We start from the raw sequence: 23,980 nt of genomic DNA on the forward strand, positions 1-23,980 counted from the left end.
AGTGGGGAAGTAGACACTCCAGAAGAGAGAGCTGCTCTGCAGGAAGACATGGATAGGCTGGAAGAGTGGGCCAGCAAGGACCTTATGAAGTTCAACAAGGAGAAGTGTAAGGTCATGCACCTGGGGAAACATAATCCGGGAGTGCAGCACAGACTGGGATCCACCTGGCTGGAGAGCAGCTCTGTGGAAAGGGACCTGGGGGTCCTGGTGAACAGGAAGCTCAACATGAGCGAACAGTGGCTGCTGCGGCCAAGAAGGCCAACAGGGTGCTGGGTTGCATCAAAAAGGGCATCGCCAGCAGAGATAAAGAAGTCCTTATCCCACTCTACTCAGCGCTTGTCAGGCCACACCTGGAGTACTGTGTACAGCTCTGGTTCCTGCTATACAAAAAAGGATGTGGACAGGCTGGAAGGGGTCCAGAGAAGGGCCACCAAGATGATCAAAGGACTGGGAAGCCTGCCATGTGAGGATAGGCTGGGAGAGCTGGGTTTGTTCAGCCTTGAGAAAAGGAGGCTCAGAGGGGATCTCCTCACCATGTACCAGTACTTAAGGGGCAGCTACACAGAAGATGGAGACTCCCTTTTTACAAGGAGTCACATGGAGAGGACAAGGGGGAATAGACACAAGTTGCTCTTGGGGAGATTCCAACTGGACACGAGAAGGAAATTTTTCACAGTGAAACCAGTCAACCATTGGAATAATCTCCCCAGGGAAGTGGTTGACTCGGCCACATTGGACACTTCCAAGAGTCATCTGGACAGGGTGCTGGGCCATCTTGTCTAGACTGTGCTCTTCCTAGAAAGGTTGAACTAGATGATCCCTGAGGTCACTTCCAACCTGTGATTCTGTGATTCTGTGAAAATCTGTATTAGTGTGATGACACAAGACCATAAGAATGCAGTCTAAAAACACAGTCTCACATCTGGCTTACAAGAAAAAAAAAAAAAGTAAGTTTTTCTTAGCTTCTGACTGTTTACCTTAAACTGAAATCTAAAATTAATACTTTGTGCATCTATATATAACAAGGTTTCTTCCTGATCCCATTTTGAGATTCTTAGTGGAGTTGATAAATGTCATAAATAACTGCTAGTCCTATGAAACAAAGATATGGAGATACTGCTTTATCCATTGTATAATGTATGACATAAATTAATTACAGTGACACTTAGAATAGTTTTTATCATAAGTGTGTGAGTCCAAATATAGTTCTTATCATGTAAACACATTTTATTAAGAAGGTAAGGCAATAAGGCACTATATGTATTTTAACATGTCTTCATGCTAAGTATCCTACAATGTCCTGTACCTTGCTTTTAAAAATATTGGCCTGTTCTACACTGCCGAAGGTATTCCAGCACATTTCAGTATTACTTAATTTCAGTATTACTGAAAACCATCTGAGAATCTGGATGAGATTTATGCATAAAATTGCCTCGTATTTTGAGTTACTGGAAGCTTGCAGAAGAGGGAATGGAAATGCAACTTCGTTAACTGAATGGCAGATGAATGTGACAAAGCCTGGAAAAGAATCTCAGACGGACGATTTCCTTCCGTATTAAACATCTACTATAGATACGTGTATGATGATGGAATCTGCTTTCACTAAAATATCCATGGATGAGTTTGTAGTGTAGACTTGCAATTGCCTTTATCAGTAGGAAGTACTAAAAAAAAATACTAAAAACAGAGAAAAATTCCTTTTTCTTCCTCTTCATCCACTTATTTCTTCTCTAGCTAGATGGTTGTATTCTGTGGCCATATGTTGGCATTAATCAGAGAAATTACACAGTTGACTTTACACGCTATCTGAGAATAGATAAACTATGTTCTGAAGCAGGAGTAAATCCATGCGTTCTTCCTCCTGAAAAAAACCTGCCTATTCAAATGGCTGCATATTGTATATAATACAGACACTAAAACTTATCCAGGATTGTTTTCTAATGCGTTCTTATATGTGGGGATCATGTTACATGTTGTGGTTTAATCCCAGGGAGCAACTAAGCACCACACAGCTCACGCACTCACTCATCCCCAGTGGGACGGGGGAGAGAATTGGAAGAGTGAAAGTGAGGAAACTCCTGGCTTGAGATAAAGACAGTTCAACAGGTAAAGCAGAAGCTGCACATGCAAGCAAAGCAAAACAAGAAATTAATTCACTCCTTCCCATGGGCAGGCAGGGGTTCAGCCATCTCTAGGAAAGAAGGGCTCCATCACGTGTAACGGTTACTTGGGAAGACAAATGCCATCACCCTGACCGTGTCCCCGCCCCCCTTCCTTCTTCTTCCCCCAGCTGTGTATGCTGAGCATGAGGTCACATGGTGTGGGATATCCCCTTGGTCAGTTGGGGTCAGCTGTCCCAGCCATAACCCCTCCCAACCCATTGTGCCCCGCCAGCCTACTCGCTGGTGGGGTGAGAAGCAGAAATGCCCTTGACTTTATGTAAGCACTTCTCAGCAATAATGAAAGCATCCCTGTGTTATCAAAACTGTTTTTAGTACAAATCCAAACATAGCCCCATACTAGGTACTATGAAGAAAATCCCATCCAAAACCAGAACATTATGAAACAACACGTTGGGCTCGAAAAGGGTGGAATTTGCAGGCAAATTTAATGTTTTCCTTTTAAAAGTATCTTTTAAACATTCATGTAATAGGCACTCTGGTGTTTGCAGAACAGATCATGGTAAGTATTTGTCATTGTACACTAAGCAAAATAATTTATTACTTGCGTTCCACAGTATGAAAGGCTTTGGGATTATTTTAAATACTTTGTAACATTGTCGTTATACTTAAGGTTGTTTTTTCCTGCATGCTGTTCAGGTTCCGAGGCATATTACCTTGATTTTATGATGATGATGGTGATTGTAGAACTGAATTCTTAATCACCGCTGCATTTGAAATGATGGTCTGATTGACATTTAGCCAATTGTAATCAGTCAAATTTCATTACCAAAAAGTACAGAATGATATAGGGTCAATCTTAGAATGAAGAAAAAAAAGTGAAGATCATTGTCTATTTATATTTATATTTATGATAATAAATAAGGCTGGAAGTATTCTTGGGAAGCCTCCCTGCCCTAAGGAAGTATAAGCTATACCTCTTTATAGGTGTGTATGTATATTATTGTATACATGTATATCATTCCTGCTAGATTATGTCTTGTCTGTTCAGGGTTTTTTGAACATAATTAAAAGAAACAAAAATGTATCAGGATTACTAAGGTTGAAAAGAGAACGGCATAGCAGCATTTAGTTGAAACTAGATCAAAAGCTTGTCTTTTCTGTCTTGGTTAATCTGTCCCATACTACATTTTGCATGTAGTAGTCTTTAATTGAATAACTTGTTTTAGGAGCCTCTGCTGTGGTAGGTACCTTGGAAGAGAAGTGAATGAGACTCAGCGTTTTAAGAAGGTTTTTGGAAACCCAGGAGAAATTGATTCAGTTTCTTTCCTAGGCTTATACTTTCTAGCGCTTAGCACTACAAAACATAATAGCGTATATCTGGGTGGTTTCAAATTTACTACTTCCTGTGTTCTGAAGATCGCAATTTAAAAATAGATTTTAAAAATGTTCTTGTAAGAAGGAAATTCAAACAAGATGTTTTCCTTGAAAGTTCAGGCAGGACTCCAGAGCCTGATTATTGTGATATAGCTATTCTTCCCCAGGCTTTTAGGCTTCTTACCCCCATCAACGTGATACAACTGCCTTTGATGCTGAAGTCATGGATTCTTCAGCAACCTGCCAGGCAGACTGGCAGAGAGATGGGTAGATTTCTGACAGTGCATTTAGGTCTCAATGAATCTGCATTTAGTCAGAAAAGTCCCAACCAGCTGTAAGAATAACACACTTCGGAGTGAATCATCACTGCCTTGAGACCTATCTCTAAAACCTTACAGAAATGTTAGTACCATGTTAAGATGTGTCATTTGCAAAGGGTTCTATTTTTCATTGCCTGATAAAGGGGAGAGTCAATAAAGAACTTTTTTTTGCTTATATCTTTATGCCTAGATACAACCAGTCTTGGCTGCAAGCCAGCCTGGTTCAAGCCAGCTCTAGTCGGTAAATTGTTCAGCTTTAAGTTAAGAAGGCATCATGTCTCTGCAAATTTCCAGTACTTCTCATCTGGTTTGCAGTAGAGTCAAAATGGAAACGTGATCACCTGCCCTTACCAGTAAACACAATGCTAGACCTGCGAGGAGGCAGGGCATGTTCAGTGACAATATTCAGACTGTTTTGTTAAGTGAAAGAAATCTGCACTACCGCTATTTCCAATATTCATATCTAGGACACAGAGACCTTGTAGTTATGTTCTAGTGAGTTGACCTCGGCTAGCCACCAGGTACCCACCAAGATGCTTTCTCACTCCCCCTTCTGAGCAGGAAATGGGGAGAAGATAACGATGAAAAGCTTGTGGGTCATCATAAGGACAGGGCGATCGCTCACCAGTTACTAAACAGGCAGAGCAGACTTGAGGAAGAATAATTTAATTTATTGCCAATTAATAACAGAGTAGGATAGTGAGAAATAAAAAGCAAAACTGAAACCACCTTCTCCCACCCACCCCCCTTCTTCCCAGGCTCAACTTCGCTGCCAGCTCTTCTACCTCCTCCTCCCAACTGGTGCAGGGGGATGGGGAATGGGGGTTGTTGTCAGTTCATAACATTTCATCTCTGCTGCTCCTTCCTCCTCATGTTCATCCCCTGCTCCAGCATGGGGTCCTACCTCTGGTATATAGTCCTTCATGGACTTCTCCAGCATGGATCCTTCCCACGGGGTGCAGTCCTTCAGGAAGAGACTGCTACAGCATGGGTCCCACATGGGGTCACAGGCCCTGCCAGCAAACCTGCTCCTGTGTGGGCTCCTCTCCAAGGGCCATAGCTCCTGCCAGGAGCCTGCTCTAGCATGGGCTCTCCCCAGCTGGAGCTTCCTTCTGGGCACATCCAACTGCTGCGGTGTGGGGTCTTCCATGGGCTGCAGCATGAATATCTGCTCCACTGTAGTTGTCCATGGGCCAAAGAGGGACAACCTGTGTCACCATGGTCTTCTCCAAGGACTGTAGGGGTGTCGCTGCTCCAGTGCCTGTAGCACCTCCTCCCCCTCCTTCTTCACTGACCTTGGTGTCAGCAGGGCTGTATCTTTCACATTTTTTCCTCACTCCCCTCTCTCACAGTTGCTGTGCAGCATCTTTTTTTCTTATCCTTTCTTAAACGTGTTATCACAAAGGTGCTACCAACCTTGCTGATAGTCTCAGCTTTGGCCAACAACAGGTCATTCTTAGAGCTGGCTGGAACTGTCTCTGTTCAACAAGGGGGTAGCTTCTGGTGTCTTCTCACAGAAACCACCCCCGCAACACCCCTCACTACCAAAACCTTGCCATGTAAATCCAATGCATCTATGAAGAAATACTGAATCATCAAGGAACTGTTAACAAATAAGCAAGTTTAAGACATTTTTAATTGTATGTAACTGTTTATCACTTACTTTGTGCACTTCTTTCATACTTATTTCCTTTTTTATTATTGGGACTAGTAGTATTAAGGCTCTTGGTTTTTAAGCACATTTATTTACTTAGATTATCACTCACTCAAACTCTTAATCCTTTCAGTATGCTCTTCTGGAAAGTACTGGAATGCTACTGACTTGGTACTAATATGCCAACAGAGAAGTACATAGCTGGTGAACTTCTGGATTGTTTCCTTTTTTCCATTATTTTTTCCCACTTAAAAACTTTTTGTACAATTACTTAACTCATACCTATTGTGTTTTGGCATATTTCTACTTCCTTTCCATTTGGGACTGGTATAATACCCCACCTGCTCTCCTCAAGTTTGCTAAGACTAGAGTGGAAGCCAGGTATCAGCTGAGGTAGATAAAAAGGTTTCTGCTCATCTACATGGAATGTAGGTCAGATCTCCTGGGATTTGTGAATGTGTATCACCCTGTAAAATAATGTGACTTCTGCAGATCCTGACCTCTCCTGAGAATAGCATACATTGAGTGACAGCACAAAAATCATGACATTAATTTATAGATTGAATCTGGAGTATTGACAGATGATGTATGGCTGGCTGAGCCTAGGGAGAGTTCAGTGAATAACATGATAATTTACTGCTCCAAACCTGAAACACCCAATCTATTTTTCATTCTCTGTCACTATTCAGTTTGCATTACATTTGGCTACTTACAGTGTGTAAGGTATATGGGACTGTTAGTAGGTTAACTGTTTCAAGCCTTTTCAAACATTTTGCCACAGAATGAAGACAAGCTAAGAATAGCATGTATAAATGAGCACAGAAACTTAACCATGTATTCAGCATAGGAAATTCTTCCTCATGTACAGTCTAGACATGAAACTTTTGGACAAATTTGTGCACATGAGGAAAAAACCCCCAAATATTAATATTTTATGTTCACTGCCCATCTATCTTCATAATATTTTGAGAGGTTGCTAGAAGTCCATGGCCAATATGAATGTTGCTATCAGCATTAACCCAGCCCAGTGGGCTGTTGAACAATTAGAATGGCAACTGTAGTCAGGGTGATTGGTGAAGCTTATAAATTTGCATTTCACTGCTGGCTAGCAGTAAGAACTAAAGCAGTTCTTAAAACTGAACCATGTGTGGGACTACTACAGGTATATAGTGATAGGTAAAGATGAAGTTTTATGTGACTTCTGACCACATGCTTTTGTGAGATATTCTAGAGCTGTCCCAGCTTCCATACCTGAAGAGTGAAGTTACTTAGTGCATTGTCACAGCCCGTTCAGGTTTTTTCATCTCTTTGGCAATATTTCATGGGAAAACATACTGAACTGTGACTTAACTTAAAGAACATAAGTAAATAAATTTTAGATAGAAATAACTCTAAATTTCAATAATTCAGACTGTTCACTTTTCCTGTGTATTTGGAAGGACTACCACATGCATAATTTGTTACATTCTCCAAATAAAAGTAGAAAATGTGCTCCCTTCAGAAAAGTACAAGAAACCTTCCAGTAAATAATTATGGCCTCATAACCTCTGAGAGCAGCACACAAGAAAATCTCTCACCTGGAGAAGAAGTATCCAGTCCTTTTGTGAATTTTGTATAGCACCACATTTGTCTTTTAAAATATCAACTCCTTCCCAGTAGTTATGCACTGGTTTTAACAGTAGTCTTATCAAGACTATATTTTCTGAGAGTAGTCCGACATTACTAAGTCTGGCCTCTGGTTTTTGAGATTTAACTAGAGGAGTTAATTAATCTCCAAAAATAGGGTTCTGGTTACAAACATGAGATAGTTTCTTTCATATAATGGTCAAGATTCGAAGATTTCAGGTAGATATGCGAATGAAATACAAATACACAAATTAACAGAGATTTCAGGTTCTAAGTAGTGTATGCCCAGAGAATTGAGATTCCCCTGTTTACAGTAATTGATGATCCTGGGATAAAGTTCCAAGCAAGTCAGCATTAAATCTCTCAAAGAGAGGACAGAGCCTTTTCCCTGGTAAATAAATAAGAATGTTTTCCTGAATGAATTTTACTGTGTGAGTAGTTCCCTTGTCAGTTGGGGATGTTCAGCATTAAATTCTCTGGAGATCTTACACTAAATCTTATCTATTTATTTCAAATAAGTAAATTCAGTCTAAGGCCAAGAAGCAAATTGTGCTTCAGATGTCCAAAGAACCTTATTTTTAAAAAAGCCTTTATCAGTCACGATCAGTACTCCTTTTAATGTAGTTTTAAAGTAGTGTGGTTTTAAAAAGTGGCCCAAAGTATGCCGCTTTTCTTGAAATCAATATGACAGTAATTGCAATTCAGTCTTTTCTGTATGAAGATTGGACTGAAACTGGAAAATGTGAACATATTTTCTGTAACTGCAGTTCAGGTACATTCATACAATGTTTTCCTAAGCTATACAGAGAAATGAACCTTTTAGTTCTAAAAAAGCTTTCTTTTTTCCAATTTCTCTCCTAAAGCATGGCTGCTTTAAAAGTTCTGTTTTAAGTAATTCCAACTGCTTCCAGCTGCTACTAAATCCGCCTTGCAAGTTAATCTGAGGTTAAAACTGAAGTTAATCAATGGAAAAATCAATAGAGGGAAGCTGTTGACTGCAAGTTACATTTTAGTTTTTAAATAGTCACATAGTTAAATCTGTTTTTCAATTTTAATTGCTTTTGAAATTTATAAAATAGTGTATTAATGTGCAAATAAGGCAAGTAAGTTGTTAATGATGGAAAATATATTAATTTTCTCCTTCCTGCTGAAACAGCTACCGTTGGTATGAAAATTTTGTATAAAATACAGAAAATTTGTATTCTTATTTTGGAACTTTTTTGCATTTTTGCTTTAGGTTCAGTTTTTATTAATCTGAAATGTTTCAGAAAGCAGAATAAAATCATATTAGGTTTAAATTTTGCAGGTGTTTGGTGGATCAAACTTGCAATACTGTTTGATAGGTTTCGAATACTACCTAGTGTGACAGTGCTCTATATCCTCTCAAACAGGTTTTGGATTGCTTCATATTAGATGGATTACTTTTTTTCTTAATTCAAATTGACTGATCACCCATTTCAATGATTCTACATGCCCTGGTGAACTTAGAATCAACAATTCTGTTCACAAAAGAAATGTAAATATTTCCAAACTGTACTCATGCTTCTTTCCTAACAATGCATTCATACAGTGTTCTGGCATGTGTTAGAGGTTTAAGCTTCATATTTAGTAAAATCCATATGACATGTACTAGTCTTCTAATGTCTTATGAAGATTTGAGCCTTATTTTGAAGTGAAAGATGCATATTAATTAACTATGAGGAATTTGGTCTGCTTCTAAATGACAGAAAACTAGATCCATTTTCTTTCTGGAAAGCTGTATATTTTGAAAATGTGGGCCATTTCTTAGTTTTCCCACATTTGTATCTGTATCTGGGCTTAATTTTGTAATTAATTTTTTGAAAGCTGCAGCAGCATAAATGTAATAGCAATTCTTATGAGACTATCACTTTATTGGGTAGCATTAAGGAGCAATTAGTGTGCATGTTTATGATTATGTAAGGTAAAGTTGAAGAACTAATCTGAAGTTCCTTGTTTGTTTTAAAACCAAGCCTTTCCTTAAAAATGTGTGTAGTTCTAAAGTTAAAATACAGACATAATATTGTTATTTTTCTGTTAATGAAACCATAAAAACTGGTCTATTGTGAAGCATCATTTGTTTCTAAACAGACATAATTAAAAATAATACTGAATTTAGGAGAAAAAAGTAAGTCTGTTGGCTAACAGAAAAATTAAGCAAACTTGGAATTAGTGAAGAGGAAAAGGGAACTAAGTCTGTCAGCAAGGTGATCATTTAACCATCTTCCAAATAAGAACAGTGGCTCACTAATATATGTTATTTCTGTTTGGGAAGTACTTTGTAAAGTGTCCCACAAAGATAGCTCTTTGGACTGCTGTTGGAAAACAATCAACTCCATTTCAGAATGGTACTTTGTCAGTGACAATATGAATTTGCCTGTTTCTTTAGAAAGTTCTTCATTGGCCAAACTTCTCAGTAGCTGAACATTTAATTTCAATTAAAAGGAAAATAAAAATCAATCCCATAACTGAAGTTTGTATTCTGTAAATAAAACATGAAGTTAGTATTACAGCTGGTTTTTCTGCCTAGATTGTGTTACTGATAATTTTGACTGGACCTAGAAATGGAAATAATAAAATTTGAGAACTTGCTGTGGCTATATAAAATGAATATGGCTAGTAAATGTAAAGTGAAAGAGCATTTGAATGTGCTAATGGACAAGCCTCTAGATAGTTAAGCTAAGCTAGCTAGATAAGACAGGTCTGTGTTAGGTATGTTCCTATAAACCTTAATGCAGTAAGAATGACAAAACATCTTTCTGTGTAGCTTCTGCTTTACATTCTAAACATCAGTGATCTTACTGTGGTAAGTTTGCTTGAATGTGCAAGGAGGTTAGGTTAAACTTTTCTATACCTTGCAGTCACCTCGCTGAAAAAATGAGAAGTGAATTAAATAGGGTGTTGGACATTCATCTCCTCTATTCTCTCTAGTGATGGGAAATGAATTAATGTAGGAATCTCAAAAAGCCAATGTCATTTTAAAATGTTTTTGCTCACTGACACTGTGAATCTTTTCCAAGTGTAGTACAACATCCATGACAACTATGCGATTCAGGAAGCAGTGCTCCCAGCATATGTCACTAGATGTAGCAGCATTGTTAATAAATGCTGTCTTTACTGCTGTTATTCATAAGCAATAATCTACAAATCAGCATTATTCAGATACATAACTTCTCTATGTTACATTTGTCTAACAATAATTCCAGTGTTTGCTGAGTATAACTAATTTTCTTTCCATATGGCATTTCATACTGAGAGTTATACTTTTGCTGAGAAGTGTTTCTTCCTTATCTACAGAATATCTATAGATTTTCTTAGATGAAAATCTAGTTTGCTGTGGTTAGGGACTAACTACAAAGAAATTCTAAGAATCGTACATGTCATTGGCTGGTCCTTCAAATGCAATGCCCTGCTCTGCATTTCTTGATACCTGAAGATCAACTTGGATTCAATTCCTATCACAAATTGCCATTTTAGTTAAAATGTAGACATGAGTATAATAAAAATTAGTAGTGTAAGACAGCAATCTAAGTGAAAAGACTTAATATCTTAATTTCTAAGGGTTTATTTTTAAAATCTATGATCATATAGTACTAGAAAATGTGAGTAGGAAGAAGCTGGAGGAAGAATTGTATGTTTCTGCATGTGATTATGTCAAACTACTTCATAGGCAGTTTGTATCTGCATGCATGATAAATTAAGAAAATAGTGCTAGGCCATGAACTATGAGGTTTTAAATAATATTAATTTTGTAAGGTTGTCACATCTATAATTTTAGACTCCTTTATGAATCAAGTAGATAACAGCATGTAAAAAATTCTATGTATGCTGATGAAGATTCTTATGAATACTGAAGAAATAAATATTGTCTTTAATGGATGTCTTGAAGAAAAACTACAGATTTATAACTCTAAGCAGTATATATGTAAAAACCTTCATTGAAATTTGATTTTTGTACTTATAAGCATTATACATATATTTGTCAATATAAACTTTGGGCTTCATGAGGGATCAAACCAAGGGAGTAAAAGAAGATGCCAATTTTCTGATCTAAACGGAAAAGATTTCTCTCTCTATCGTTCAGTAAAGCACTACTCTTCCAAAATTTCACTATCGTTTATATAAATTTCTTTCATTTGTGCTTCAATCTACTATATTACACTACTGGTTTTGGGCATGGAAACTGATTCATTAATTTTCAAAGTTATAAAGATTCTACAAAAAGGCGTATGTTAGGATTTATTATGATAACGTAACGGATAGTAAGTGTCTGTCTGCCCTTATCTGACTCAGAAAAAAGGGGAGAATTTTGCATTTAGATGCTTTTTGTGGTCTGGCTGCTATTATGGTCTAATTGCAATGCTGTGATCCAGGAAAAAACCCTGATGTCAAATTCATTTGTTTATGAAGTCAATAAACCGCTGCTTACCCTCCCATATCACAAAATCAAGAGGTTTGTTGGGGATTTTTGGTTTGGTTTGGTTTGGTTTGGTTTTGGGTTAGTTTTGGTTTGTTGGGTTTTTTTTCATTTTTTAAGGCAGCCTTGCTTAGGAATAGGCCACAGTTTACAAGCGGAAGGAAGGGTAACATGCAAATCAGCCATTTCCTCATTTAAAAGCGTTAACGCAGAAAATAAGGAAAAACATATGGCATCGATTATGATATACTTTTGCCCATTTTTGAGTGTGCTGATGGTGCTAGATAACTTTTTAAATGATAGTGATCAATTTTCTCATCCCTACTGTTAATAACTCATTTCTGTTTATAATTGGTTTTCATGCTTGTTCTCTCCATTAAAAGGTATCAGGGAGAACTGGACTTGAATTTAGCTTATGTCATGAGAGATCCCAAAGAGGACTTTTGCCTGGAGTCCAAGTAAGGAACACAGAAGGAGACTGGTCTTTGCTAGTGCATGAATGCAACATCTATCCCCTGCCGTCTAGTGCTGTGTGTGTTTATAAATTAGTTCACAAGTAAACTGTACGTGGGCAATTGATTACCAGTGTGCATAAATTATGGCTTCATCTTCAGATACTTTTTTTCGCTGTAATCATCACCCCTAATTTACAAACCTAACTCCTAACCTTACTGTGCAGTTCTCCCTTTATATGGTTCAAAATATTAAATTTGAACATTCTTTATATTTCTATGATGAGTTGTTTACCTTTAAATAAGGATGAAAGATTTGAAGTAAAACAATCTTTCATCGGTGAGTCTCCAGTTAACATGTCCTTAAGCCATCATTCAGCAGAGTTCTTGAAGTTTCAAATTACTTAATCTTGGTATCTTCTGTAAGATTGCATTCATCAGGATTTATTCTGATTTTCCTGGAGGAAAATGACACATAATTGAAGTTGGATCTATTTGCTGTTTTCCTGGTTCAGCAAAGACGTAATTTTGCTGTGCTGAATCTTAGAAGTGTTCCACTGAAATAAAAAAAAAAGAAGGAAAAAAAAAGAAGGAAAAAAATCCTATTTAATTAATGAAAGTTGGGATTCTGAGTTTCTACTTTAAGCAGACTGCTTCTTCTCAGGCAGCCATATGTGTCTCTTACTTAAGATTGTGTTGGTAGAGATATCAGTGGTGTATATCAACAATCAGGAATCTAAAATTGCATCTTAGATACAATTTTATTTTAGGAGACTAATATTTACAGGAGATTTTGCCTGACTGAAAGCATCTATTTTCATAAACATTCAAAGAATGTCTATTTTCATAAACCACTTTTTTAATGGAAATAAAATTTAGGTGCATCAAATGTAGGGACCCATTTAGTGCTGAGAATGAAAGATACAAAAAAAAGTGTAAAATGAGAGTAAGAAATGTGAAGAATTCATAACAAAAAACAGTCCCCTTGGGTTTAAATTCTGTAGATAATAAATTTGAGAATGACATTTCTCTTTATATTTCCTTAAATACTAACTCTAGACTATGCAGCTTTTAAGGGTTGTTTTTTTTTTTTTTCTTTTGGCAGTAGTACCACATTAAAATCCACCAAGAATAAAGCAAAAGACACACAGACTCATCTCTAGCAAATAGTTCTGTCTGAGAGCAAAGTTCTATGCAAGTAGAACACATACCATGGATTTACGATCTTACAGATTAATTCATTCAGAAGTTGTCAGCAATTGCATTGAATCAGTTTCATTGCACTTCTAATGACATAAAATCCTGATCGTTCACTCTAATAGTAGCAAGGACTCAGGTATCTACAGCAGTAGTTTTAGGGTTTAGAGAAAAATGCTGTATTTCTTGGGCAATGGAAGTACAGAAAGAAAAAAAAAATTTATTTCAGGGGGGTTCTTGTTATTTTGAAAGTGGTGTGTAGCACCGTGCAGGAAAGGTTTCCTAGAGTATTTGCAAAATCAGAAGGGGACAATACTAACACTGCCCTCCATGCTCAGCCAAAATGGGACAATATTTAATAAATCTAAGTATTCAAAGCTGTGAGTCTGGCTTTAGCCAGACACGTTTAGCCAAAGGGAAGCCAAAGGGAAGAAAGGGAGATTCCAAAGACTTCCTAGTTATTGTCTGCTCCTACTGATTTAATGCAAAAGATATTCAGATGGCTGGACTGAAAGTCATGTGGTCAAAGGCATAAGAGCAATGAAGCATAAAGTGGCAATAATGCATACTTTTTCTCCCATGTATTGAAACTAGTCCTTATCACCTTGACTTTGTATAGGAAAATAATACTTTTAGAATTATTTACCTTATCTAACGGTGTTCCTGATCTTCAAGCACAAGATTTGTCAATAGTTCAGAGATAAGACTCAATATTTAACATATTAAAAAAATTAAATGAACCTTAGAATTTGTACTAGGTTATTTGGGTATGGATCCTCTTACTAGATTGCAACTTAAACACTTGACAGTGGGAGAGAGGTGTACTTCAGATTTACACAGAATGTATTAAATTTCCCGTGCATTTAAGAAACTTTCCCAAGAGGAATAAAAGTATTGTAGGAGTAGACTAAATCTGAAATACTATGAAGTTTTAAGCCAGGCAAATGCTATTTCTGACTGCCAATCATGGGGTAGCTACATAAGTTGATGTGATAGCATCCTCTGTGTGTTATGTTACTGGTGACAGACGCTTTTTGGACACTTGACTGATGGTGTTTATGTCATTCCCGTACATTCCCATGTCACTGTCATACAGACAAGCTGCCTGAGGTTTTTATACTTTCATGCCATTGTCATTTAATGTTAATAACTGTTGAAACAGGTATGGATTGACAATCTGGGGAACTGTCTAATTCCCATACCAGATTCTTGTTACTGGCCCATGTTTCAGACAAAATGTAAATGTTTCTTCTATGTTCAGGCAGGTTTTCATAATTATTACTCAGCACTTGAAAGAAGGTTTGAATTGAGAGTGAAACTTTGCTAGGGATATTTTTGAATAATGATGCTATATCAGCTCACTGTTGATCTGTTGGACATAATAATGCTTGATAAACCTCTATGTTATAATGGGAGTCACTAGTCCCCAGCATGAAGTATTATACACAATCTGTAAGGATACCTATAAATCCACCCTCAAGGACTAATTTATCTACTAAATACCATTTTCCTACTGGAATGGCATCTTTCATTTCTGTAGGTCTAATCACTGTGTAAAGTGGTATTCACTTTTTTAATATCAGAAATCAGCCATTTACCTAAAGAAAAAAAAAAAGAAAAAAAAAGAAAAATGTATGTCCTATAGCTACATTATCACTACTAGTATTGAGCAAAGGAAATAACTTTCTTGTAAATTAACTATTTTTCTTCATTTTCCCATATATTCTCCATTTTTTAAAAAAAGTCAGATTCTGTTTTTGTATGAAAACTACTTTCTGAAACAGCATTTCAGATGTGAAACTTCGTTTCCTACTTCTTTAACTTTGCTTAGGGACTGCTAATCAGTGTTATGGGGCATTTCTCTTAGAGTTTGAGTGAAGGTTGCTCTTTCACTGCAATTTTACACTGGAAAGGGGAAGCAATGTAGATAAAAGTAGATATTATGTGCAACTAAAGTCGATTTTAAGACAGTACCATCAATATGATAAATCTTTTTAAATACTGTTATTGCCTTCAAAAGCATTCATGTAACATTATACATGTTATTCAAGCTGACATTTTTTATCAGACTTGCAGAAATGAAGGGGGAATTGTCAGTAAAATGTCAGTTTTCATATACCTCAGTAACTATAGGGACACACAGCTGGCTATTTGCAAACACAGGTACATGCACAAATTAAAATTATCAAAACCCTGTCTGTGATGTCTCTTGCAGCATCTCCAGATAAGCGTGGATGATTTTTGGCAGAAATATCAGTTTTAATTTTATTAGAGCTAATAAATGTCTTTTGGTGATTGTTGTAATTAACTGTGCTACCCTCATGCCAACACAAGTTTAAAATAGCAAATGATGGGAAAATAAAAGTTTCTTTTAGTATAGTACTTAGATTGTATCTTCCCTCAGATAAAAAAGGGCGTTAAGAAAATATACCAATGTCTAAAATTACAGAATAATATATGTTTGTGTTCCATAATTATTCATTTAGCTTGATTGCTACATTATTCAATATTTCCCTAAACAAATTTATAATGCTCAAATTGGACAGAAAAAGGTGGGTATGTCATTAAGCTGATGATATATTCAAAAATATACATACATTTAAATAGCTGGAAATAGTTAAATATTAATGGTTTTATGATAATAAAAGAAAAAAGTGACAATGACAAAAAATTTTGGAGGAACTTGACTTACCAAGTTGTTTTTCAAAGAATATTGTCATATTTCCCTTAAAGTAATTTGTCATAGCCTGAATATTATTTACTGAATATTTTCAGTAAAATAATAAACTTTGACTGTATACATCTTTTTCTTTTATGACTTTTCCTTCGCCTTTTTGGTTCAGTGATTTACACTTACATAATAATAGGACGCTCCAGGTGAAAGATTAAAAAATCACAGTTGAAGAAAACCCTTAAAAGTTCCCTTAAAAGTAGTATTTGTTGAAATACAAGCAAAAATTCTATATATGAGTCCCATATGTCATAAAATATCTTAAAATATAATTGGTGAATAATTTTAGTAACCAAATTGCTTTCAGAGTTGTAGCCCACTTTGTTACTATCTAATTGAAAGCATGTTTTAGTCTACATACAGACTAATTTTCTGTTCTTTTACACTAAATAGAACTTAGGTTTCCTTCATTGCTTCCTATCTACCATTTAACAAAAAAATTGCCTAATTCATGCATAGCCAATGTTAATCAGTAATACATTATTACACAAATTAAGCACTATCCTCCGAGCAATGATTAAAATAGCCAGTTGTATGTGTGTTTGAGTGTGTGCGATGTGCTCTTGTACAAGTGCCCTAAGTACTGGAGACACTATTAGATAACATATTTTAAAAATTTATAAAATAAAATTATGTTTGAATCACCAAAGTATGTGATAAAAGTGTATTGGGTTTGCATGGCAAGGTTTTGGTAGCGGGGGGGGCTACGGGGGTGGCTTCTGTGAGAATCTGCTAGAAGCTTCCCCCATGTCCAGTGGAGCCTGTGGCAGCCGGCTCCGAGTCATATCTACCACTGGCCAAGGACGAGGCCCTCAGCGACAGTGGTAGCGCCTCTGGAATAACAGATTTAAGAAGGGGGAATAAAATAAAACTGTGCAACTGCAGCTGGGACAAGGGAGTGAGGATATGTGAAAGGAGGAACTCTGCAGGCACCCAGGTCAGTGAAGAAGGAGGGGGAAGAGGTGCTTCAGGTGCCAGACCAGGGATTCCCCTGCAGCCCATTGTGAAGCCCATGCTGAGGCAGGCTGTCCCCCTGCAGCCCATGGAGGGTAATGGTGGAGCAGATACCCACCTGCAGCCTGCTGGAGCAGGCTCCTGGCAGGACCTGTGGCCCCGTGCAGAGAGGAGCCCACGCTGGAGCAGGGTTGCTGGCAGGACTTGTGACCCCGTCGGGGACCCACGCTGGAGCAGTCTGTTCCTGAGGGACTGCAACCCGTGGGAGGCACCCACGCTGGAGCAGTTCGTAAAGAACTGCATGCTGTGGGAAGGACTCACGTTGGAGGAGTTCATGGAGACCGTCTCCTGTGGGAGGAACCCCACGCTGGAGCAGGAAAAGACTGTGAGGAGTCCTCCCCATGAGGAGGGAGGAGTAGCAGAGACAACGATGGACTGGTCACAACCCCCGTTCCCTGTCCCACTGCGCTGCTGGAGGGGAGGAGGTAGAGAAATCGGGAGTGAAATTGAGCCTGGGAAGAAGGAAAGGGTGGCGGGAAGGCATTTTAAGATTTGGTTTTATTTCTCATTATCCTACTCTGATTTGATTGGTAATAAATTAAGCTAATTTCCCCAAGGCGAGTCTGTTTTGCCTGTGACAATAATTGGTGAGTGATCTTTCTCTGTCCTTATCTTGACCCACAAGCCTTTCATTATATTTTCTCTCCCTTGTCCAGCTGAGGAGGGGAGTGATAGAGTGGTCTTGGTGGTCACCTGGCATCCATCCACAAAAGAATAGAGGGGTTTTTTAAGGTATTATTTATTTTTATAAGAAATTATGTGCCTGCAGGCAATAGTGTTATTTGCTGGTGAAAAAAAATGAAATTAAGTTACTTTATGTAGTGCAGTACAATAACACATCAGTCCTGTGGGGATTCTACTATTTTTTGTTTCCTATTAACTTCTAATGAAGGCTGGGTGATTTTTAGAAGAGGTAAACAAACAGGAAAGATTTTCCAGATCCACTCAGAGTTAAGAATATTCAGTTGTGTTTGGACCTCAGAGGAGAAGACTCAATCAATTTGTGCAGAACCTACATAAAACTGTTTCAGAAATGAAACTAATGTTTTAGTTTTATACATTTTGACATTAGGGAAAGCTCAAAAAGTAAGTGAGGTTTTTGGATTAGCACAAGGACAGATTTTTATTCCCCTCTGATATTGCATACATGTTATTTCCAACTTAAATCCTCGGTCATGTCACTTTATGTGGGCTGCATGAGAAGGGCAAGAGACAGACTTCCTCAACTTTGTTCTTAAACTTTGAGAGTTGCATATAAATTGTGCCATTTCTTAACGAATGCAATACTTTGATGCTGCTAGTGATGGAAGGGACCTACTGGAATGGAGGACACTGCCCTGCAGAGCAGGAGATGGCATTGCTCAAGGAGACACAAGCTGAAGTGAGCAGGAGAAGTCACCTCTTTGAGACTTTATCTCAGGCTAGCAGCGTTCAACTCTGCTGGCAGCTTGTTGTGGTGGGTGACAACTGGCTGCTGTAGGATTGTGCAATGTGAACATAGGAGGTAAATGTGGACGAATGTGAAGTTATCAGGATTCAGATTTGGTTTAGTTCACACACAAAATGCTTTCCAAGTTGGGAGTCTGAAAATTATCCCACCTCTAGTCTTAAAGATCTCTAAGGATAATGAAGTAAAATATATCTGTATATCTATATCTCTGTCCCATCACCTCCTCCCTGTAGAATATGTTGTGTAGCATGAACTGTTTTAAACCATAAGTAGCAGAAGAGCTCTTTCACTATCGCAAACTTATGATTCTAACACCATTCGCCAGTATTATTTCATCAACAAAAACCATTTATCATCCTGTGAGGATATGATTTAGTGGTGGACTTGGCAGTAATAGGTTAGTGGTTGGACTCAATGATCTTCAGGGTCTTTTCCAACCTTAACGATTCTATTATTTGCAATACACAACTTAGTGGCTGGAGTAGGTATGGCACCAGTTTAATTACCTGGGAGCTGAAGTAGAAATGACATATAACCTCAAGCATGACCTAGAATCTCAGGTAAACTGCAGGAAAATATTGACAATATCAAGGTGTGTGCTTTCAGATAACAAGTTTACAGATTTTCCAGTAATATTTGTTATGCAATAAACAGTGCCTAATTAAGGTCTCCCATCTCTTTGCATTTTATCTCACCTCACGACATTTGTATAGCAGCATTTTGTAATCAAATAACAGTAAAGATGAAAATTCAAGTATTTGGATTTTATTTATAGCTGTGAAAGCATGCTTTACAATTTATCATTCAGTCCAAGAATTCAGTTATCTTAAAAGGAGGCTAAATTTTTCAATGACAAGTACCAGTTATGACCAAAAACTCAGCATTTACCACCAATAAATCTAATCTATATGCATTAGAGAGAAGAATTTTGCTGACAGCTTTTTATTACTTGGTTCCACTGTAATATTTCACCTGTTTCAATACACGCATATAATCAAAATAAAGAAGTAACAGTGGTATATCTGTTTTGTGACATGGTAGCTGTTGTTCTTAAAGGTTGCTACTGATGCTGATGCATTTATATACTATAAATTATAATAAATAATATTTAATTTGTTATCCAGAAATGCAAAGAATTCTATAGAGTTTTTACAAAGGAATGGTGAACTGCTTTATAGATGTACATGATGAAAGGAGAAATATGGCTTTGGCTTTGAAAGGTAATTCACCTGCTTCTAAAGATTTCACATGTCTATCAAGGAGAAGGTTGAAGGCAATCCCTTGCAAGTAAGCAATAGCTATCAGGATGCATTAGGTAGAGCTAACTCACACAGTACCCTCATACCCTTGACCTTCCAAACACATTTGTAGATAAAGTTGATGCTTCTGACAGCAGATACAAATCCTTACAGTTCTGTGGGAAGATATTTCAGTTCTGCATTGAAACTGTATTTTCTGTAGTATTATGTTGATCATTTTTGTAAGATACAAATTCTGAGTTATATGGCAATGCAATGCATGTTGTAGCCTATACTTTGCAAAAAGTAGTCATGATCTTATAATGCTCACAGTAAGATAAGTTTCTTCTGTGTGGCAGTTGGAGAATGGTCTAATCTGGGTCTAATCATCAATGTCTGGCAGTGAAGAAGAAGCAGCTTAAATTAAACTGCCGGAGTCAAACACTCTGAAAGGCAGTTTCTGGATCCAAACTTTCAAGATGTAGGTATTCCTGTAATAGGGAGAGGCGGGTGGATGGAGGAGACGAAAACGACGCTCACAAGAATCTGCTTCCTAGAACAATGTTTTTGTTTGTTTCCCAAAACATCTACTGGAAATGTAGTGTGAGAATACATATAAATAGAACTTGTTGCTTTTATATGAGTCCTGTTTTGAACCTATATTGATGTTAAGCTGGATTTATGTAAATGCCAATCTGTTTTCCTTTCTTCTTAGGTGATTGTAAAATTAGAAAGGTTAGTTTAGTGTTTGTTTACCAACATCACACTCTACATTTCCAGAATATACCCTTTCAGTCTGGGTGCAGGCTCAGTGAAAGAAAGTAATAAAACGCAGATGTTGTAAAAGACACAAAACCTCATATCCTGACCACACTCCAGTAAAAATTACAGGCTTTCTATAGAAGTATGCTTTCTGTCAGCATACATGTTGTTCTGTGATACAGTTTAGGCAGAAATAAAAATTGTGAGAGGGAAAGGAAGGAAACATGGGAGCACTGGACTAGGTTTGCACTGTCACCTTTGTAGTACCAGCCTTTCTGCACTGATTCCCCCAGTTTATCTGTAGCTGGAAACAGGTGTTGGGCAACTCAGTGGAAACCCTCCCCAGGGGAGCTTGACTTACCCATGTGCTGGTGTGCTGCCCCCACACCCCCTCTGCGTGCTGCCAGCATATGGCAGCATGTCTTGTGGTCCACTTTTATCATCTTCCTGGCATGAAGCCCTCTCCATGGGAGGGTATGATTTATGAGGCATGGCTCTGGTTCAACAGGCCTCACGAATATCCAAGGAAATGGCAAAGGCTGAAGGAGAGGAAGGTAAAACAGGAGGAAAATTTCTTCATGCATGAGTAAAAGATGAGTCTTGGAGGTAGGCTTTTAAAAAATTCATCTTATTCCTTTTAAAAGCCCAAAGGGTTTTTTGCTGTCCAGATACATACCTATTCTCTCCTTGCCTCCATCAAGGAGGCTGTATCTGTAAAAGTGTTAAGGAACAGTACACTATTACCTCAGTATTTTCTTCTCACATACAAAGTTAAATGTCATCTGGATGTTACTGACAGACTGTTCTATCTCTTACCACCAGAAGCTGAGGATAAGACCAGCTTTGGGGATCTGTGTCTTGAGACAAAGACTGCAAAAAATCAGGAAGGGTTAAGGGAAACACCTTTGCTTACGGCATTCTGAAGAAGACACCCAAATTGTTTGTGTCCCTGTGACAAGAACCACATTTGGCTCTCAAGAATCCCAAAATAGGCTCTATTCCTTGAGCTTTCTACCTGGGAACTCAGTCAGCTGATAGCCAAAATAACTCAGGAACAATCTGTTCCTGGATTATTCAAGGCCCTGAAACAAAGGAGGGTATCCAAAGGTTCTTGGAGACTGGAATTGCATGCCCCCTTTCTGTCCAGCAAATGTTTCTGTCACTTGAGATCTATGCCTAACCAGGCAAGGATTTGAGGACTGTACCAATTAGGCATGGGTAAAAATTTTCACTAATTACAATGACTCATCATCATCACTAGACGCTTCAGAGCTTGCATGCAGTATTTTTCTCTCTCTCTGAATTTCAGCACTACGTTGGAGAGATTGTCACAAAAGTATTTTCCAGATGTCCCCTAAAATAGGAATGAAAACACTGTGGCAGCTTAATAGAGACATTTCTAGATGATTGGAGTCACCCACTCCTAAAGATGATCAGATATAGACTGACTGTGACAGTGGATGTTCAGCATGTTCCTGGTCCCAAGCTTGCTCTCCAGGAAGTTTACCTTGGGTGAAACCTATCCTGTAATAAAAGACAGTCAGCCTAGTTGCATGATTTTTATTAGCTGTGGTCTCACACTGTGTGAATGCCAACTCAAGATGTTGCTGGTTTGACCAATCACAGATTTTGTGATGTTAAGTTTGGGAAGTGGATAGGATGAGGCTGGGGGGGTGCTGTTAAGGTGTCTCAGGGGGTTATGCCTTGGAGAGTTTATGTCTTGGTAGACTGGCAGATAGGGAGCTCTCAGATGTACGTCAATGAGATGCAATGGAGGACTCAGAAAACACTAGGAGGTTTTGAATTTTCATATAAATATTGTAACTAATGACCACATTTCTCTGAGACCAAAAGAAGGTAAACAGAACTGAAGACATTAATTATTCAGACTAACTTGACAGGCATAGCTGTTCAGTACAGCAGAGAAGGAAGTTTTGTATTTTAAGATCTTTTTATTACTGTTTTTTCCTTTGCTCCTAGGAGAATACTCTAGAACCTTTAGAAACAGAAAGTGCTTTAATAGTTCACATTCACCTAAAGAGCAGTAAAGAATATTCCAGATATTATATCTAATGTTTTTCTAAATTGCATTTTTCTTTCAAGAAGGCCTACTAGAAATTACTACCTTGAAAAATCACTACTCCTTTCTCTTTTTTGTTAACTCCATCTCCTATTCCCAAAATTGAAAATGGAAGATACAGTCCTAATAGTATAAACCCTTTTAGATGTTCATAAATCAAGGGAAAGAAATTAATGGGGAACTTGATGCTAATAACTCATGTTTCAACACAAGCTTATTGTCATAAAGCTCGTCAGTAAGAAGGTATTGATTTAACTTCACACTCTTTTGAGTAAAATGTTAACATGAACAATTTTTTTTGTTTTTCCAGAACTAGAGGCAGAGGAATGGTGCAAACATCTTTGCATGGAGTGTCTAGGAACCAGGCTCAATGATATAAGTCTTGGGGAACCAGATTTGCTTGCTGCTGGAGTCCAGAGGGAACAAAATGGTAAGTAACTTTGTAATTGCTCCTAGGTCAATTCTTAGGTGGAGTCCCACATTATCTTCGCTTGTGAGACAAGCAAAAGGCAAGCAAAACTTACTAAACATTCAGCTGTGGTTTTGAGTCATAATCCTATTTTTCCTACAAGTAAAGGTGATTAAATTCCATGCCAAATAGCACACGTAGAATGACTTCATGTCTTCATTGCGTTCACATTTTCCTGTCATGGGAAGTGATGACTATGACCTTTCTGGTTCTAGAAGCAATGGCCTCTCTGCAGAGGAATGAAACGGGAGCTGTTGTTACAGAGCCTTTAAAAGACAGTGATGAACGTATCAACACCACTTTGGACTGTAAAACACATATTTGCTTTAAACTCATACCTGTGTTGAATAATGAAGTCAAGGTCATCTAAATATGTTTTCAAATACAGGTGAAAGGGGCAATGACAGGTGCTAGTCAGCACTAAGCCTGTGCATGTAAGTCTTCATCTAAAGGCTATTTGGAACAGAACTTTAGATTAGACACATGCACAGGAAGGATGCTAGTGGATGGAATATGCAACAACAAAAGAAAATCTGTGATTATCTTGTCGTTTAATTCCTATTAATGAACATGAGAGCAAGACAAAATGTGCTTATTTATTCCTCCCCAAATTACAGCTCTCAATGATTATTACTGTCGTGATGCTTTTATAAGATCCAATAGCTTTCAACAAAGTAATAAAATAAACTGCCTCAATGGTCATAAAATATCAAGCCAACCATCATTGTAAACAGAATTACGTAAATAAATCAGCACTATATTGGTGATTAATTTCATAGAAGAGTCCAGACACCTCTGAACCAAATAACATAAAATATACAGAAATCGTTAAGAAATTTTGTTCAAAAATCAGACATGTTCAAGTGCAGTTTAAAAGAAGTTCAAATGTTTGTGAAGTTGTGTGCATGCTATGAGGCATAGGATTTAATTTCTAGTCTCAAGCTACTCAACAAAGGGAGAGCTACTAATGTTGTAGGAAAGTGATAATGATCAGACGCCACTCAAAGCATCCTATCTGCTATATGCTCATAGGCTATAGGTATAAAGCTTATATG

General features: G+C 37.6%; 1 protein-coding gene across 1 annotated transcript in view; it reads left to right on the forward strand.

Annotated features, from left to right (window-relative positions):
• The window catches only part of DOK6 (docking protein 6), a 274,858-nt gene that overhangs the window by 135,979 nt on the left and 114,899 nt on the right, over positions 1-23,980 (forward strand). Inside the window, exon 4 of the mRNA XM_064443089.1 lies at positions 22,767-22,886. Coding sequence (XP_064299159.1) covers positions 22,767-22,886 — 120 coding nt within the window. The remainder of the gene's footprint in view (positions 1-22,766; positions 22,887-23,980) is intronic.

This window comes from Phalacrocorax carbo, chromosome 2, assembly GCF_963921805.1.
Source record: "Phalacrocorax carbo chromosome 2, bPhaCar2.1, whole genome shotgun sequence".
Lineage (NCBI taxonomy): Eukaryota > Metazoa > Chordata > Aves > Suliformes > Phalacrocoracidae > Phalacrocorax > Phalacrocorax carbo.